The following is an 18,024-nucleotide window of genomic DNA, read 5'->3' on the forward strand; positions in this document are numbered from 1 at the left end:
ATTTAAACCTTACCAATCAACAAACAGTGTGATACATGCTTTGGATACAAGCAATGTCTCTCAGCATTTTGAAAAATATCATACGTGAACAAAAAAGTTCAACCTCTCAGAGCTTTTAGTATCCTATCAAACATCACAGCTGTTTCATTTCTGTGTTTACAGTTTTGTCTCCGATGTTATGTTAAATATATTTCACACTTCCATTTTCTATTTCAGTTTGGTGTTGAAGAGTTGACACAACTGCCTATCTTTATCAGTAGTCAGATCCATTCCGTAATCTTTCCGTTACTTGGACATCCTCAATTGAGTATTAGAGAAAATGCAATCAAAGCCTTCTCCTCATTCCTCTCAAGGTGTGAGTTCAAGGTAAGGTCACCATCCCATAATTTCATCACACAAAATTTACGTCATGCCGATAATTATATCATGCCAACCTTCCATATTGATATGCATACTAATTGGTATTTTGGTGTTATTAGAAGTTTTGTAAAAATAAAAGGAAAACAAATTTAGTTGTCATATTGTGTTTAAATCATGAATATATAAAAAGGATTTGTCATACTGAAAGTAGAAAGTCTTTCTAACCATAGCAACCTTTCACAGGAAAGCAACTAAGATTTTCCGGTGGTTCAGTCAACATACTGGATACTTGAAAATCCAAGATCAAGCCACTAGAACAGCTGTTTTACAGTCCTCTTGATGCTTGATATAGCCATACATCATAACAATAATTACAATGTACAAAACCACTTGTACCCTGGCAAAGCATGCTGAGGACAGTGAAACCTGTATTTGATGAGCAGATATATATTCTAAAGCAATGAAAAACTGTGCAAATGCCATCCACTTGTGATAAGCTGAAGATTTATAGGGTATTAGAAACGTAATGCTCACAGTTGAATAAAATGCTTCAACCAATGTGAAAGTCCACTTGATATCAGGATATTAGAATTCTCTAATGTGAAATGTGTCGTTTACTAACAGTGTAAGGTTACTGCAGACACTACAGAGTTCTAGCTTGTCCCTGGTGAATGATTGGGCTGTGTTTAGAAATGATGTCATTGCAGGTCAAACCTGTTCACCTCAGACATTAATGTAATAGCATATCTGACCCTTGTAATCTAGTGCAATTTTTTATCATGAAAAGATTTATGGAAGCAGAGTTTGCTTTTTAAAGAAGTTTTTTCAATTATTTATCTTCTATTTAGTATTTAATTATTTATTAATTAATTTATTTGTTTATTTATTTCACCATTTAGGTTGAATAAATGAAAAAACTCCTTGTAGTTATGAATATTTCTTTAAAATTTGTAAGTTTCTATGCACCAACTGAAGATAACTTTCAGTTCTACCTCATTTCAGTAGCTCACAATAGTGTTGTACTAAACTTGAACTGTTTTCCTAACATCTTGTTATGAAAGAGGCGGAGAACTTATTTCTGGCTGCTTGTATCATTTTTTTTCACCATTTGACAATATATAGATTCCAATCTGGCCACTCAAACCTCAGGGTGCCGGGTGTACAGGTGCTGTCTACAGTAAATGCTTGTTTCTACTTGACTTTGTGTATGTATCATTGTACTTGGTGGATAGTTTTCAGAAATTCAAATTTTTCAGTACTTTCCTAGTCTCCAAGTCATGGGGACTCATTTTGAAGCTGGTAAAGTATATGAAGTTTTCACCCATCTTATTTTGTTAAAAATGGAAATTAATTTTTCCCAGCAGAGTTAACACAGGACAGTGGTCAGTTTGAATTTCAAATATGTATATTTTATGTACTTTGATTCTCTTATCCCAAACTTCACATCATGACTTTATATTTGTTTTTCCATAGACCTTAAGGTCTATGGTTTTTCTGATAATGAAAAATATTTTTGATTGTTGCAAAGAATTGTGTAAAAGTTTCCTAAGGAAAGTTTGAGCGAAATCTTAACACTGCATTACCTTGAATCCAATTCTCTCTTCACAGGAAGCATTGTCATCTTTCAAAGAGGTCATCAGTTTACTGTGTACAGGAGCCATGTCAGATCCAATCCCAGCAGATGGCCAAATAGCCATACCGTCTCCAAGAAACAATTTACCACACCTGGCTGTGATGAAACCAGATTACAAGTTCTTGGATGCATACCATGCAGAAGGGTTGCTTGGAGTCTGTATATTCCTTGTCAAGGTATGAAAAAATCACAAACACAATGTGATAATTCTTTAATTTGTTTGAAGTTTGCATTTTGTCACATCAGTTTACTCATTCTTCCATACAGTAGCTTTTCAACATGATGCTACACACCAGTAAGTATAGTGGAGTAAAATGGAAAGAATTTGGAAAGCTTTATTTTCCTCGAAATCTTCTCAAGAAGCGCTTTCTCTTATATGACAAACTACTGACATTGTGCCAGCAGAAGAAAGGAAACAACAGAAATATAAAAACATGGTTTCTTGCATTCATATTGATGATTTCACTCTTTTCTGTGCCTTTTCATTCAAATAAATACTTATGGTAACACAATGTTGTTTCTATCTAACAACATAAGTTGTAGAGTAATTTTATTTTTCATAATTTTAATTTCTCTCAGCACATATCACCAGGTTATCTTCTACCACACTGGCCGCTGTACTTTTCCACATTCAACTTGTATTTAATGCACCCAGCATCTACAGTAAGGCAGGCAACAAGTGCAGTGTTTAAGTATCTTGGTAAGTAGCGTCTTTGCAGTTCTTGTTTGACTCTATCTTCACCAAGAAAAATATACTGGTATATGGATTTGGCTGTTGGCGGGTTGGTGCCAAGGCAATCTAATAGAGATGATATATATGTATATAATGGCAATGAACAAGTCTTTCTATTCACAGACATACTTCTGAAGATTTGTTTACAACTTTGTATAAGAACTGTAAACAATGATGTACCATCCAGGTAGCCAAATTGTTACGCAAATCATGTTTATGTCAGGGGCAATCATTCCCCTGTAACTTTACTTTCTTCAAAGCTGATACAAGGACAGTATAGTATGATAATTTTCAGTTTGTTTTGTGATCTGCTCCAATGGGGCTGTTAGTTGGCCAGTTAGTTACATTATGTTGCAAGTCTGCACCATCACTCTAATATAACTCACAGAGTTTCAGTCAAAATTTGCACAAATGTACTGTACAGGGACATACCAGTAGTTGTGTAAAACAATGTTAGGTAGTGGATAAATGAATGGCCAAATGATCCATCTTTCCTCTTAAATGCAGGAACATATTCAGTGCATATCTCATTAAAAGGAAAGTCCAATATTTTGTACCCTTGCATTTAGCAATGTAACACAGAACAAAATCTGTAACATTCAGCTTTTCTGATATTTGAATTTTTCTGTGAAAAATGTTAGCTGTGTCATGTTTTTGATTGAAAAGAAACAGTACTGTATTTGTCATTATGTGATTTTATTTGCAATCCCTGGTTCATTTGCTCTTTAATCAAAACATGAGCGGATGCTAGGGAGTTTTATGAGCCTGTCATAGATTACAGTAAAGTAAATCTGCTGTACCGGCAGAAATCAATTCAAAATCTACTTCAGTTCGTACATTGTAGGCTTGTGTAATGCATAGCTTCAATGGTGTAGTGTGTGGATGATTAACTCTGCACTTAAAAGCTAAGAAGATATGGCCATTTTATTGAATCAAAGAAACAAATCTTCACATAAAACGTCTTACCGGTACATAGTGAAAAGAGAACAGTTTTAATAGAAAGTGCAGACTTATGTATTCCTGTACATATATTCCCTGATAACATTTTACAACTCTCCAAGAGAGAGTTGGATATCTCCTCATATTCTGATTTTAAGAATGTTTAATGTTGCCTACACTATCTAGTCTTTTTTCCCCAACTTTTTCAATATGGCACCATAAAAATGTTGTAAAAAAATTAATTACGCAAGTCACATTCAAACATTGTTCCATCTGGGCCGATACGTCAGCAGGCACACAAGTGCCATTTATTTCATGAATCTTGTTATTTTACATGTGTTCTTCCAGGACTGATAACTAAATCTTAATAGAAGGAAAGCTTGTGTGGTAGAAGCCAACTATGATAGACTAGCTGTTTCATGGAGATGTTGTTGTTGTGTTTGTACCTGACTGTGTATGTGCATGGGTATTCAGGATCAAGAAGATATTGGGGTGTGTCAGTCTGAATGTCTTACTGTACCTGTTTGTGTGTGGGTACTGGGGAGACAATATTGAGGTGTGTATGTCTGACTGTGCCTGTTTATGTGTGGGTACTTAGGAGAAGATGCTAGGGTGTGTCAGTCAGAATGTCTGTGTTTTATAGAGCATTCTGGTGTGTGTACTTGATATTGATGTTGAATGGAGTGTTGGAATACCTGGTTTAGAAGAACAAAAAATTCATCCTCAATATTAAGACAAGTGTCATCTGGAGAGTTAGTTTTGTTTGAAGAGTGATATGTCCATTTTGAAGACATCATCAGTTTAATCAGATGTGATTTTCCTAAAATGCCTACAGCAGCCTGTATCTGTATCTGTATTTTCTATTTCTACTTGATAGTCAATTTATGTGGTAATTCAGGGGTTTAGAACATTTTATGATAATATTCATCTACAGTGACCTATTTTTTATTACTGACCATATTTTATCAAATCACCTGACATCTATTTTTCCCCTGGATTTTTTCACAGTTGCTAAAGACAGCAATAACCCCAGTCTATTGAAGCTTGTCTTGCAAGGTCTGTGTGCAGAGTGGAGTGTTGACATGTCACTGCTTACCCAGCATGCAAACTACAGATCCATACACAAATCTTACATCAGTACCGAACCCCAGAACCCAGGTGTGGAACACGAAGAGAAGACGTTCCCGATCACACGACCCAGGGTACCCTCCACAGAGAGTTATGACAGGGTGTTTGATGGTGAAAGTCACACCAGCCGGTCAGGGATGCTACATCCAAGACAGAGGAGACTCAGTATCAATATGGTTCATACTGCAGGATGCGGTGATCAGTTTTGTAAGTCCATAAGTAAATATTTTTGATATCTTCAGATAATTTTGCTTTTATCACTTTTAGAATGGCAAAACTTACTGTCAATGGGGCTGTGGAGATTACTCACAATTTTCTCTAATTCTGACCGGGCTTTTGATAGAATTAAATGTTCCAGACAGCAAACTTTACCGATAGGAATACATTTCTTTCCATATCCTCTTTCTGAGATATATTTAGTGACCAGTTTCACCAGAAATTATTCCATTGAGGTTTCTCTGTGATTTTAGAAAGGCAGTGTATCAATTATGAATATGGAATGTAATTTGGCTGTGAATCTATACCTCTATTTAAAAAAAATGACAAATTTATTTCCATATTTGCCTCCATTTATATTGATAACTAAGATGTTGTATGATATCGAGATGCATCTCCAACTCTGTATGGCAAATTACAGATTACTCAAAGTACAGTAATAAAGTTGACATTACATAGCTTGACATTGCTGTGGAACAGAAGATTGTAATCTCCCCATTGCCCTCTACAAGTAGACAGACTTAACACTAGTGTACAATTCAACCCATTGTATGTAACGAACATGTGATAACTGCAACATTCAAAGACAGAATGTTTTTTAATTGCTGGTAATTCGATCTTGAAAACATCTCTGAAATACTTACATGTAAATAACATTCTGTTTTGGCATTCATTTTAGATGAATATGTGTGTGAACTGTGAATTCATCACAAAATATTTTTTGAATTCCCAGTCTTGTAATGTCTTTTAAATGCTGACAAAAATGTACACTTTATTTTGTTTTGTTTCCATTTCAGATTACAAAATGTTTTTTCGATTTCTCATAATTTGATGTCTTTAACATAAGTTTAAATTACACATAGGATATAAATTATTTTTCATTTTATGTCCACTTTAGATATTTCAGCAGACAGTATTATTTCCAAGGCTTGGGAATGGAGGGAAGGCAGATTGTTTGCTTATGAACTCATCATCAAGTTTTTGATCATAAATCACATCCATTATCTATTTCCGTCATATGCCTTGCCACCGCACAAATTTGATGGCATGGCATCCACAGATGATACACTAACTACCAGGTAAAACTTGTAGACTCTACTTGTCAGATACAAGTAAGAATTAGAATATGATACTAGCAGGTGTCAAATCTGTTATCTATGTAGTCTGGATTGCAAAATTAGAAGAAGTAAGAAAACTATAAATATTCATCAAAAATATTAGTCAACAATGGATAATTTTTTAAACTCTTTTTAGATAAGCATGTGATAAAGTCCTCTGAGATATTGATTGATCTGATGTGACACAATCTGCAGTACCACACATTTTTTAGCTGTTGTTTATCTGAATTCAGAATCTTGTGTTTGGTATCAGTCTCTTAATGAAAGTCAATAAATTGAAGCCCGACATATTTTGAAATTTTATTTCAAGTCTGTTTTACATTTTTTATGCACACAAACACATAAAGAAAGGAAAGTTACAGAAGAATAAAAATCATGACATAAGTTCCTTTGTTGATGTAACCAACTTGTTTTTTTATTGTATTTTTCCCATTTTCTTGTCTCCATAGTCACCAGAGTAGAGTACTTGACTCTAAAGGTCAAGTGAAAAGTCAGAGTCATGGAGGATCAACGTTACATAAAATATTCCACAATCCTGGACTCACTAAAAAACACTCAGTGGTAAGTGGAGTCGTCATAGCAACAGTCATTGACCTGGCATTGTTTATTGCTTTCGATACAATGATGGTTGTGAGAAATTCATTGGAAGCATGTACATGTAACAACAACTTGAACAAGGTTGCATTGTGGAAATTTGTCATAGAATGACATAACAACACAAATTTAAACAGAAAAGACAGGGAAATGTCATACGTTCAGTAACTAATTTGGCAGTTTGCAAGGTGGATGGTAACAAGATTAAAATACCGGTATAATGTATGGTATGAATACTTGTTTGTGTAACAACAATACCATTTCTATATCATAAAAATTAATGCAGGATTGCACAAAGGGCATGTAAAAAGAATGAATTGTAAAATCTTTAAATTCATCATACATTACCGGTATGAATATCATCAAACTTAAAGATCAGATTGGGACAAATATAAATTGACTTGTAATTTGTATGCATAGGTAGAGACACATGAATAATTGCCATAGCGATAAAAGTTACTTTTCATTTCCTTGATTTGCCGTATCATTTTAGGATGAAACTAAATTATCAAGTGATGACAAGGAGCGTTCTTCATCAGCTGGAAAAGAGAGGAAGCAGGGAGGAACATCTCAGTCTTCACCAGGAGAGAAGGAAAAGGTAAGATGTCGTAGATATCATGTCAACAAAAATTGTGAAAAGTAATATCAGTGTATTCCAGTCGTACCAAATCAAATAGTTACATGAGAAAGTGAATTACTTTGTATTGATCAGAGAATAATATAATGAACTCACCAACATGCAAAGTGTGATGAGGACTTGAATACTGTTAAATTCTGAAAGACTTCAAAATGCAGTATATTTACAGCACAGAAAAAAACACCAAGGTTCAGTATGTGGTTACATGAATAAATTGCACAATATCAAACCATACCAACGGAAATCGGGTTGTCTTCATGACATTTAATGGCATTCACTGATTCCAGGTGCTTACCAGAGCTTGTAGTGAGAGGAGGAAAGAAACAACAACTAACATACCAGAAGATTTACAGAAGAAGAGGTAAAGTTGTATTTTTTTGTGACTTGCAAATTTACACAATGTTTGAAGGTTGCAAATTTACACAATGTTTGAAGGTTGCAAATTTACACAATGATTGAAGGTTATCCTGATCCATGCCGTAGTGGTAATATTTTCTGCACAGATGCTCAAAATGCCAACAGCAATGAGAACACAACAGCGTAGTGAGTCAACTTTTCATTAGAATGCTAATTCTCAAGTCTGCTTCATCAACGTATCAACCAAATAGCTCGCTCATACATGATACATTTCATTGTGCAGACCATCAAAATGCTGTCATAGACAAGTGGTTTCAGTGGGCTTTCTGTATCTTGCAAAACTATTCACCATACCTCACCTGCTAACTTACAAAATCCTTGAATGATGCATTATCAAAGATTTGCCCTTAATTTAATTTTGATTGTGAGTGGTTAGGGTAAAGTTTTCCTCAGGAAATTTTGAATAAAAGTTCAAAACATCTCCTTTCTGTGTGCACAGCACTCATATTTCACAGAACTAAAAAGGTATATGTTTTATTTTGATAGCCATAAAATCAGGTCATGACAGCTTTTCCTGAATAGTTTTCTTGTTTTTAGATTAATATTTCTGTGTTAAGTGATTTCTTGGCAATACAAGGGAGACTAGCCAAAATAAGTTGATCTTGTTTTCATATTCCAAAATTTTTTCTGAAAAAGACAGAGAGAATGCTTCTGTTAGCCAGGAAATAATTTCTGACAGCTATTTTTTCATGCAATCAAAAGTCATCGTTTTAACATTTCAATGATTGTCCAGTACACTAAACCCTCAAAACATGGTGGTGTCTGCATAACATTGATAATTCCAAATACCGACAAATTTTCTATTTTATTCTTTTATCATTACATTTCATTGGTATATTCAATTTATGCTAACATCAATTCCCTTCCAAATTTTTCAATTGCTAATACTTAAACAGGAAAATGTTCAAAAGGTTTGTCTCTCATTTTTCTCAATTTCTTATCTTTTCTATATCCAATTATTCATCGTTCTTTACAAAATATTTATACTTTTGAAAGTTTGTTGAAATGTTTTTGTTTATTTGTAGTTTGAAGTGTGACCATTCATTGTTTTATTTGTAAAAAGTTTGTAAAGATTTCTTCAAATTTTTCTCCAATTTGTCGATCACATATTTGAATAACACTTGTGTTTTCCTCCTTGCTTTTTATTATTCATATTTATGCTAAACTTGAACTATTAACAATAATCTGGTTTTCTAATGATAAATGGGTTCTCAACTATCATTGTCTATAACTTTTAATGCCTGATAAATATGCTTGCATTTTGAAATTTCTTTTCTATTTCTTTTCATTTGTTTTCAGTTTTTGCACTAGAACTACACATAATCACAGAATTTAATAGCAATACTTCACAGAGCTTTTAAATGCTCATAACGTCAATACCATACAACTGTCCTTGTGATTTTTTTAACTGAATGTGCACATAATATTCTCTATGATAAAATTGCTCAACCAACTCTGACGATTTGTCCAGTGAAATGAAAGTGACTGTTGATCAAATTGTTGATGCAAAAACAGCAAAGCAAATGCTGCATATTTGCTGTAAAAGATGCAGTACAGAACTCATTTTACCCATGTTGTCTGACTTATGCTATACCTGTCTAGACTGGTTGCAATGTAGTTAGTACATGTATATTAGTACTCACATCATCATACTTTATTTACCATGATGAGCCCTAACACTGTTCATTTTGTCAGTTTGTGAAGGACAGATTTCAGCATTCTATGCATGCAGACTGTCAGACATTGCAAAGAACCATTGAACTGCAACCATGGCAACAAGCAATGCACGGTTCATTAGAGTACAATAGTTTTCTATCTTGAAGTCAATCCAGTACCTATCTGTCTGAGCCTAACCCTGAAATTACATCACTGTATGCTTCAAAGACATGTTTGATGAATTTACAAACTCTTGACTTGGAGGGACCGTGGTTGTTCAACCCTTTCACCACTATGGTTTAGCCCAAACCCCTTGTTTTCAGTGGTGATTGTGAACCTGTTTACAAGAAATTGGGGATAAACAGGGGAACATTCATGATGCCCGATGAATTTTTCACAGAATATTCCAAATTTGCATGGTTTGCATGAAATTAGAACATGTGTTTATAAAACCATGGCATAGACCAATGAAAGCAAGTCATAACTGATGCTACTCAAATGATTATTTGATAAAATTCCTTGCATGGAAATGTTGTATCTTACACATATCATTAATAAAATTTTCACAAAGGTTAAAATTCAAATATTCCAAGTTTTGTCCATTTTAAATAATCTTGACGGAAGTTACATAAATGTACAACTTTTGCATGACTTTTATTCTTATACTTTTAATGTATATAAGGTTATAATTATAATTTCTAGGAAAAAAACCTTTTTTTTGTGTGTTATTTGGTTATAGACACAATAACACCGACAAGCAGGTAATGTTTGATGTGAGAACTTTGAATGAATTTTATTTTTCTGACATTTTTTTTGTAAAGAGCAATGACTCAGGTGGATGTCACAGCTCAGGCCAATCCACAGAATGCTATAAAGAAACACTACACATACTTCACCAAGCAAGAGAAACAGAAAATATCACCCAGGTTGAAATTCCTAGCCACGGCTACATCTTTACTGAACCAGACCAAACAAATGGATGGTACTCAAGCCTGGAAGGTATGGTGTGATTTAACTGTGGTTTGTTTAATGATTAAATCTGTCTGTTGCTAGTGAAAAAATGGAATAGTTATTTAAGTGTGGATATGAACACACCCAATAAACATGATGAAATCAAAATGAATAATTAATTATAGGAATGATAAAATCTGGAGAATCAAGTGCACTTGAGAAATTACTGAAGCCTTCCTTAAAATGTGCAATTTTCTTCAAATGTTATTATTCACATATAATTATCCATTCTGGCAGACCCTAAGCAAGAGAAGTGTATACCAAAAGAGCTAGAGTGATTGTATTTTAAATCTAATAAAAAATGTATTTGTAATTGTGTTTTCTTTACCAATATCTATGTCAGTATAACAACAAAAATTTTTAATTTGCATCATAGGTATTTCAAGTTTGTTGAAAAGTTTATTACGTACACAAATATTTTTGTTTCTTCATTTCCTTATCACAGGTTTGTCAAGGAGCAGGTGATTTGATGTGTTTACATTCACCGGTGAAGATCACAGATCATAAACCAAATGAGGAATTTTCCAATGACAGTGAACTTCTCAAGTCATGTCTGTGTCCGGCCACATCAGAGTAAGTCTGTAAATCACTACATCTACCTAATACTACACTACCGTACATTATCAAAAGGACTTTCAAACAAGCTTTTCCATTACACTACTTCAACGGTTGTGTAAAAGTCTGTTACTCTTGACAAATTTGTGACACATTACGCCGTGTGTGGAACATCATTGACTTCAATAAGCACAGACACCTGTTGATATATTGCCATTCATTTTCAATATATTGAGTGAACATTGTGTACATAGTGTCATCCAGCTATGCAATTTCAAATATAGTCTTGCTGATTTCCTCATTTTGAAAATCATGTCAGAAGTGTCATTTGTTGATGGTACCAGTAGTGTCTAGATATTTCTATGATGTGACGTAACACAGAATACTAAATTACTGTGAATTCATGGTGTATATAACTTGATTTCCAGAGCAAGTTGTAAATCATTGCGTATATTAATTCACTGGAAATGAATTTAGTAAATTTCACATCAGCCCATTAGGCAATGTAGAGATAACAGCACAGTTGTACTTATTTTCAGTTCATTAGACGATGTAGTGGTGCCAGACTGGATTCACGGAGTGCAATGTGAGAACATGGCAGGTATCCTTCGACTACTTCTACTCCAAACCATTGAATGCCTCGCTGATACAAGGTGGGAACTCAGACGAATGGGTCAACAGGTTTGTTAAAACCATAATTTTCTCAGCTCTTCTACTTTTCTGTTTGTGTCTTTCCCTATCACTCCATCAGTGTCATGATCCTTTCAGAAAGTTTTGATGAGTTCAAAACACCTTACAAAAGTTTCATCAGTATGTTGTGTCTACCTCTCTCTGATGCAATGTGTTTAAGAAGTTAATACCTCATCATACAATGATCACTGTAAGTCATATAACAATTACTTTTGTCAAGAAGGGTCCATAGATCTCTTCAACCAACTGTAATTCTGCAGTGCTTTCTGTAAAGAACGTGAGATTTGGTGATCATAGTTTATTTTCTTAGTTAAGGTATATAGTAATCACTAAAACGAAACCAAAAACTACACGCTTTCATACAAGAATTACTGTAGTATCTTTTTTTTACTGTATAGTATCTTTGCAGTTGTGTTAGTTTCTGTAATCCTTCATGGTGGTTTTTGAAAAGTCAAAGTGCAAGGTCAAAATTAATAGATAAGATATTGGAAATTGTCTATAAATAAGTAATGATGATATAGCAATTGATGTTGCAGATGAAATGTGTCACCAGTTTACACGATACTTTTGATATTGCAGACTCTGCCACTGATTACAGAGTGTATACGATGGTATGATATGCAGATACTGAAATCACTCTGGGATACACACCTAGTCAATGAGACAACACTGATTTGCTATGGTGTCTGCATTGCCTTGAAATTCTCCATCAACCATGCCATCAGGTTGGTTCACTTCTTGGAACAGCCACCTGCATCTTGGAAGGTAAGACTGTTGCTGACAGCTGTAAATCTGTAAAGAACGAAAGTTACGCTAGAAAGAAAATCGTACATGTACATGTAGTTAGTGTTAGAGGGTACCATGACATTTTTAGTGGTAATGAAATCTCACAAGTGTGATACATGAAATTAGTAAATGTTGGAAAGGAATGGTTCGAAAAAGATCAGTATGTACAGCCACATGCACAATGAAAGCAAATTTGATTTTTCACAGAAGTTTTGTGATATTCAATACAGGCTAACAAACTTTTAATTCTCAACTGCACTATAAGCAATAAATGCATCAAATTAAGTATATTGATTAATATGATCTGGTGCATTGCAGTCAAATGACTCACTATGCATTTTGCTGTTTCACTAATTCACTAAGAAGCAGTTTTCCTATCATTAACATTGTTGCTGGAATTTAGAGATAAAGTGGCAACTGCCAGCACACACACACCATTTTACTCGCACTGCTAACACCTTTCATTAACATATCTTTGATTCCTCCCTGCCATGTCGTCACAGTTTTGAAATAATGCATTTGCTGTGCGCTTTTTTTATCCCCTTGTTATGCATGACATCATTTTGATAGAAACACGTAAAGGTATGCAAGTCAATCCTTACCATATCACTCACTGAGATCCCAATATAAAGGAAAAAAATCACATGATTTGATTTGATTTGAGTGTGTCGTGATGTCTGGTTTTATCAATATTTGAAGTTTATGTGTGTGGGTTTCAAGGTTTTCTGTGTTTATGGTGACTTTCTCATATAGTCTGCAGTGTGCATTTTGTAATCTGTACCTTAACTTGTTATTTTGTCTTACACATAATTTATGTAAAATTTTCATTTGTGTCATTGTTTTGTGTGGGTTTCCTATAAGTTAGAGTTTTGTGTTTTGATGCAAGCATAGACCATTGTCTTTGATACAAATAGGAGTGATGAAGTTTGTACGTCAATTACCAAAATGGTGATGATGAAATCATGTGGGTGTATATTCCTTTCTATTTGACCTGTAATCTACCTCCCTTAGATGAAAGTGTTCAACATACAAATTTGCCACAGACAATTACACTAATACTTGAATAACAAATAGTCTAAAGGAGAGTTGCCAATTCAAAACAGGTGGCATAGTGAGCTTGTAAGACTTTTATCCATGAACAACAAACTGATTTAGAGCTAAATATCAGTGTATATAGTGTGTTGCACGGTAGCAATCAGCATCATGCTGTGTTCTGAATTTAAAATGTATAATTATGTACATTTGAGTGCAAATGTAAAAAAAAAACTCTAATCACAACAACACTGTAGGATCCATGTTTTGCTAGAGTCAGTCTAGTCAATGTTGTACAAGCTATTCTAGGTTCACTGTTCTGAACATTCCCTAACTTTCCTATATTTACAAATCACAAAAATCAATATCATCGAAAATAAAATTAATAATCATTTCTAAATAAACAGGGTAACTCTTTTTGCTTTTTAACTTGAGTGGTCAGTGTTGCAAGCCAGGGAAGTGTTTAATTTAGATATGTTCCCAAGTTCATTCCTGGACCAATAAATCATTGGATGGAAGTATATATTGACAGTTGAATTATCCAAAGTGACTGTGACATATTTTCTCGATACAAAGCCATACAAGATTTACTCCAGAACTAACTTCTAGAATATTCTGATACTAGGATCCTGGAGCATGCAGGGAAATTGCACTTTCTATAGTTGATGTCATTCGGACTGGTCTACCAACCTGGATGAAGTCGGTCCATCAGATTATTCACAGACCAAATTTTGACAAATTGACAGTAGTTGCCATGGAGATTGTGATGTTAGCTCACAGCTGTTTTCCACATTGTGTACCTGAGGTGAGATTTAATTGCACATCTGCTTTATTTTGAAGTTTTCCATCAACTTTCAAAAGTTTGTACAGATCTGGACTGATGCCCACATCTCAGTGTAATCAATACATCTTGTTGACTGTCATGTCTGACTTCAGGTACTTTGTATCGCAAATTATCAGTATGCACATAACACTTCAGAGATCATAGAGTCTACAACTTTATTTTATCATACATTGTGATATTAAAGGTAGTATGGACCTCGAAAGTGGAAGAGTTGAACCTTTGCTCAAACTTCCTCAAGGAATCTTTCAATCATTCTCTTTCAAAATTAAGAATAAAAGTCGGGGGTCACCGTCCAAATTTTGGTACTAGAGAAACAAATAACCCATTGGCAAGATTTACTGATATTTAAAATTCAAAATGGTGGCCATCCCTGTGTTAACTATACGGAGGAAAATAAAAAGAGGAGGAAAAAACTAAGCCATTGAAAAGTTTTCTTACACCAACAGCTTTAAAATGAATCCCCACAAGTGGTAGATCAGAAAAGAATTGTAAAAGTTTGAGAGTCCAAATATCTGTCCCTAAGGTGCATTCTGCATGTACCTTAAACATGTGTTTTGCTCTACAGTAACTTAATTTGAAAAAAAATCTCAGCCGGGATTTCATTATACATGGTTTTAAACCCAACCATGTGACACAAATTACTTCGCCAAAGCTTGGCTACAAAGGAGTAAACAATAACAGAAAACATCAAAAACTAACTAGTATCACTAAGATGAGTTTGTTGATGTAGAATATTTTGTTTTCATAAAAGCTATCCATTCAATTTCCTTATCTGCCATCATCTTTTACTCCGTAGAAATTATTTGAGGAAAGGACAATACTGAATCTGTTCAAGAAGCTGTTTGTACATGCACACAGAGAATATCCACTGGCAGAGGAGTTGAAGATGGATGTAGACACTCAGCCACTGCAGACACCGCTGGATGGCTATCTCAAGTAAGTCTGGTGAATCACACCAGCCATGGGCTTACAAGATTTTGACCAGTTCATGACTTATATGTACAGGTGATAGTTAGTGCAAAGATGGAGTGAATTGGTCAAAACCAAGTGGTACACCCATTGCTGAGGTGGTTTATTGCTGTTGTATCATAAAATTCTTGTGTTAAATGTTTAAAAAAGGGATTTTTCTCCAACTAAGATCCCGCTTGACCAATCAGATATCATCAGTATGTTCACTATCAATGTGCTAGTGGAATATAATATCAGACTGAACACTGTAGATTATATAAAGATGTTCGAAGTGACATCAATAGAGGAAGGCACGTTGATTAAAGTTGTAAATATGATTACAGTATTCTACCATGTGTTAATGGATGTATTCCCAAAATAAGCCAAAAAACATGGCGGTAGATATGTTTTTACAATTTGTTTTCTTGGCATTTTCACCATTTACACGTACACACCTCAATTAGTATTTTCACTTCACATCATTTCTTTTCATCTCAGCTGTTGTACAAGAGATGAGATTAGCACTAGTTATCCACAGCTGGTTGAGAAGTATGCAGTGACGGAGACACATCCCTGGATGCCACATTTCTTCAGAAGCTGTGAATTGGAACATGTGATCAGTGTTCTGCCAATCATGGTTTATCATATTGGTTATTATTCAGAAATCAGTGACATGTACAGAGCTCTGCTTGAAGGGTGAGTGTAAGCTTTCTGTTTTGTAAATAGAGTTGTGTCAGGGTTTTACTTGAAGTGCAAGTCCCAGGTTTTCTCCGCTGTAGATGCATTGTGCATGAGGTGAAGGGTGAATCTAAGATTTCCTAGCTATATGTCTAGATACAAAAGGTAACACTGATAGTATTCTGGACAAAGTTACGATGCCAGATGCATTTTGACAATGTCTGAAGCGTTTGAGTTTTTATCATGGCAAAGCTTTGCAACTCTTCTCACTTACTTGTAGGTTAAATACAAACATCGGTTTATCATTTTCTTTACGACAATGGCACTATTAGCATCATTTGTCAAACTTAAAGTTGCAGCTCAATTGAATTATTCATAAAACAATCTTTCATTATGAATGGCCTCAAATTTCACAAATTATTGTTAAAAATGTTTCTATCAAAGTAATTCAAGATCACATTCCGAAGAGTCAATACCAAGTGCAACTACAATCAACTTTCGCACAATGTGTATTTTCTTTCACACAGTATTCACTGCTTGTTGACGATGACAGGAGAATATTTACATAAACATTGTCTGATGAAACCAGAGGGTGAGATGGCTAAGGTGTATGACCAAGCTATGGGTGAAATGTGTCACCTCATTACACTCAAGGTGAGATGTTTAGAAAACTGATTTGAGGAAAAACAGGAGCTACCTCATTTGCATCACAGTGTCAGTTTATAGACTGATCTAATTGGTTACATCGGTCCTCCAAAATGCATGCAATTTTGTATTCTTGTACAGTGTTAGCCCCATTTTTCTGTAATTTGTAAGGCTTCCTTTAGATGTTCAAAATTGTGTTATAGGCCAGTACCATTTTGATATCCATGACAGATTCTAATACTGATTCCAAAGTCACATTTCCACATCAATTTTAACACAAGGACATAGGTATTCTTCTGTTTGTGTAGTATGACTCCATTCATCATTTTTTTTTAAGCAAAGTAAAATTTATTCATAAATAGTGACTTTGATGGTATAATACATGTATGTTTACCATCAACACTAGCAACATTTCTACATAACTGTAAATAAGTAAAGCAAATGAAAAATGTACAAAGAATGTCTTAAATAACAAAGTGATATGACATGTTCATAGTGCAGTTTAACCGTCAAAATGAGTTCAAGGCACTTCCTTTACCACAAAGTCTCACCAACCCTAAAAACATGCTCACTGCCTTCAGCTTAGAGAGCGCCCTCAAGTGGCAAGTTCTCCATTGCACAAACACTTTTATCACACTATATGGGTTTTCCATTGTTTTCTGTAGTCCACACAATAGGAACAATGGTCCATCAATACTTCCATACATATTGAAATTTCTTCATGAATAGAGCTGGTCATAATGATAAGAGCTGCAAAAAAAGAAACATTTTGAAGAGGTCTCTGATGAGATTTAGAGTCTTTGTCTACATGACCGACAGTAAAATTATTTCATTAACTTTATCTTATCTGATTCCTTCTAATCATTGTGTAAATCTATTACAGACATTGGAGTTGTCCGTTGCACGCCAGCTGTTAGATTTATTTGTCATAGTGTGTGAGTATGTGACAGGGACAGCACACCTTAGTAGAGTGTTTGAAGCCATCACAACAAGACTTGATCTGGTGAGTTCATAGTCTGTTATCAAATTTAATCAGTTCTGTGCTTTCAAGTAAGTTTTGCACAAGAATGTTGCAAGTACCTTAATTTCAAATTAACAATCATGGCAAGTGCAGTAGTGAGTAAATTTGTATAATTGCAAGGCTGTTTAAATGCCAGATTTAATGTTTCTTGTGACTATATATGATGCTTATCTTTTGCTGACAATATTATAACAAGCGTTTTGCAATGAAATCTTTGGGATGATGTTGTTGATACTGATAGTCAATATATGCTTTCTGTTTGAAGCAAAACGGAATTATGATAAATCATTTTGTCTCTATATTAGTCTCATATCTCAGACTTTTTGCTGTCATGCTTTGTTATTTCTAACCACTTCCAAATAACCTACATTTGACCACTATCT

General features: G+C 34.4%; 1 protein-coding gene across 2 annotated transcripts in view; it reads left to right on the plus strand.

Moving 5' to 3' along the window:
* The window catches only part of LOC139148430 (uncharacterized), a 51,502-nt gene that overhangs the window by 27,067 nt on the left and 6,411 nt on the right, over nucleotides 1–18,024 (plus strand). The window contains exons 6-23 of one of the 2 annotated variants that reach the window (XM_070719891.1): nucleotides 217–366; nucleotides 1,969–2,169; nucleotides 2,573–2,693; nucleotides 4,674–5,000; nucleotides 5,908–6,088; nucleotides 6,577–6,688; nucleotides 7,215–7,319; nucleotides 7,646–7,719; nucleotides 8,672–8,686; nucleotides 10,253–10,430; nucleotides 10,888–11,015; nucleotides 11,537–11,678; nucleotides 12,267–12,452; nucleotides 14,131–14,310; nucleotides 15,146–15,285; nucleotides 15,796–15,993; nucleotides 16,503–16,629; nucleotides 17,504–17,623. In XM_070719891.1, the coding sequence (XP_070575992.1) occupies nucleotides 217–366; nucleotides 1,969–2,169; nucleotides 2,573–2,693; nucleotides 4,674–5,000; nucleotides 5,908–6,088; nucleotides 6,577–6,688; nucleotides 7,215–7,319; nucleotides 7,646–7,719; nucleotides 8,672–8,686; nucleotides 10,253–10,430; nucleotides 10,888–11,015; nucleotides 11,537–11,678; nucleotides 12,267–12,452; nucleotides 14,131–14,310; nucleotides 15,146–15,285; nucleotides 15,796–15,993; nucleotides 16,503–16,629; nucleotides 17,504–17,623 (2,685 nt within the window). The remainder of the gene's footprint in view (nucleotides 1–216; nucleotides 367–1,968; nucleotides 2,170–2,572; nucleotides 2,694–4,673; nucleotides 5,001–5,907; nucleotides 6,089–6,576; nucleotides 6,689–7,214; nucleotides 7,320–7,645; nucleotides 7,720–8,671; nucleotides 8,687–10,252; nucleotides 10,431–10,887; nucleotides 11,016–11,536; nucleotides 11,679–12,266; nucleotides 12,453–14,130; nucleotides 14,311–15,145; nucleotides 15,286–15,795; nucleotides 15,994–16,502; nucleotides 16,630–17,503; nucleotides 17,624–18,024) is intronic. The other variant, XM_070719892.1, reaches the window with a different exon arrangement.

The sequence above is a fragment of the Ptychodera flava genome, chromosome 13 (genome assembly GCF_041260155.1).
Source record: "Ptychodera flava strain L36383 chromosome 13, AS_Pfla_20210202, whole genome shotgun sequence".
Classification (NCBI taxonomy): domain Eukaryota; kingdom Metazoa; phylum Hemichordata; class Enteropneusta; family Ptychoderidae; genus Ptychodera; species Ptychodera flava.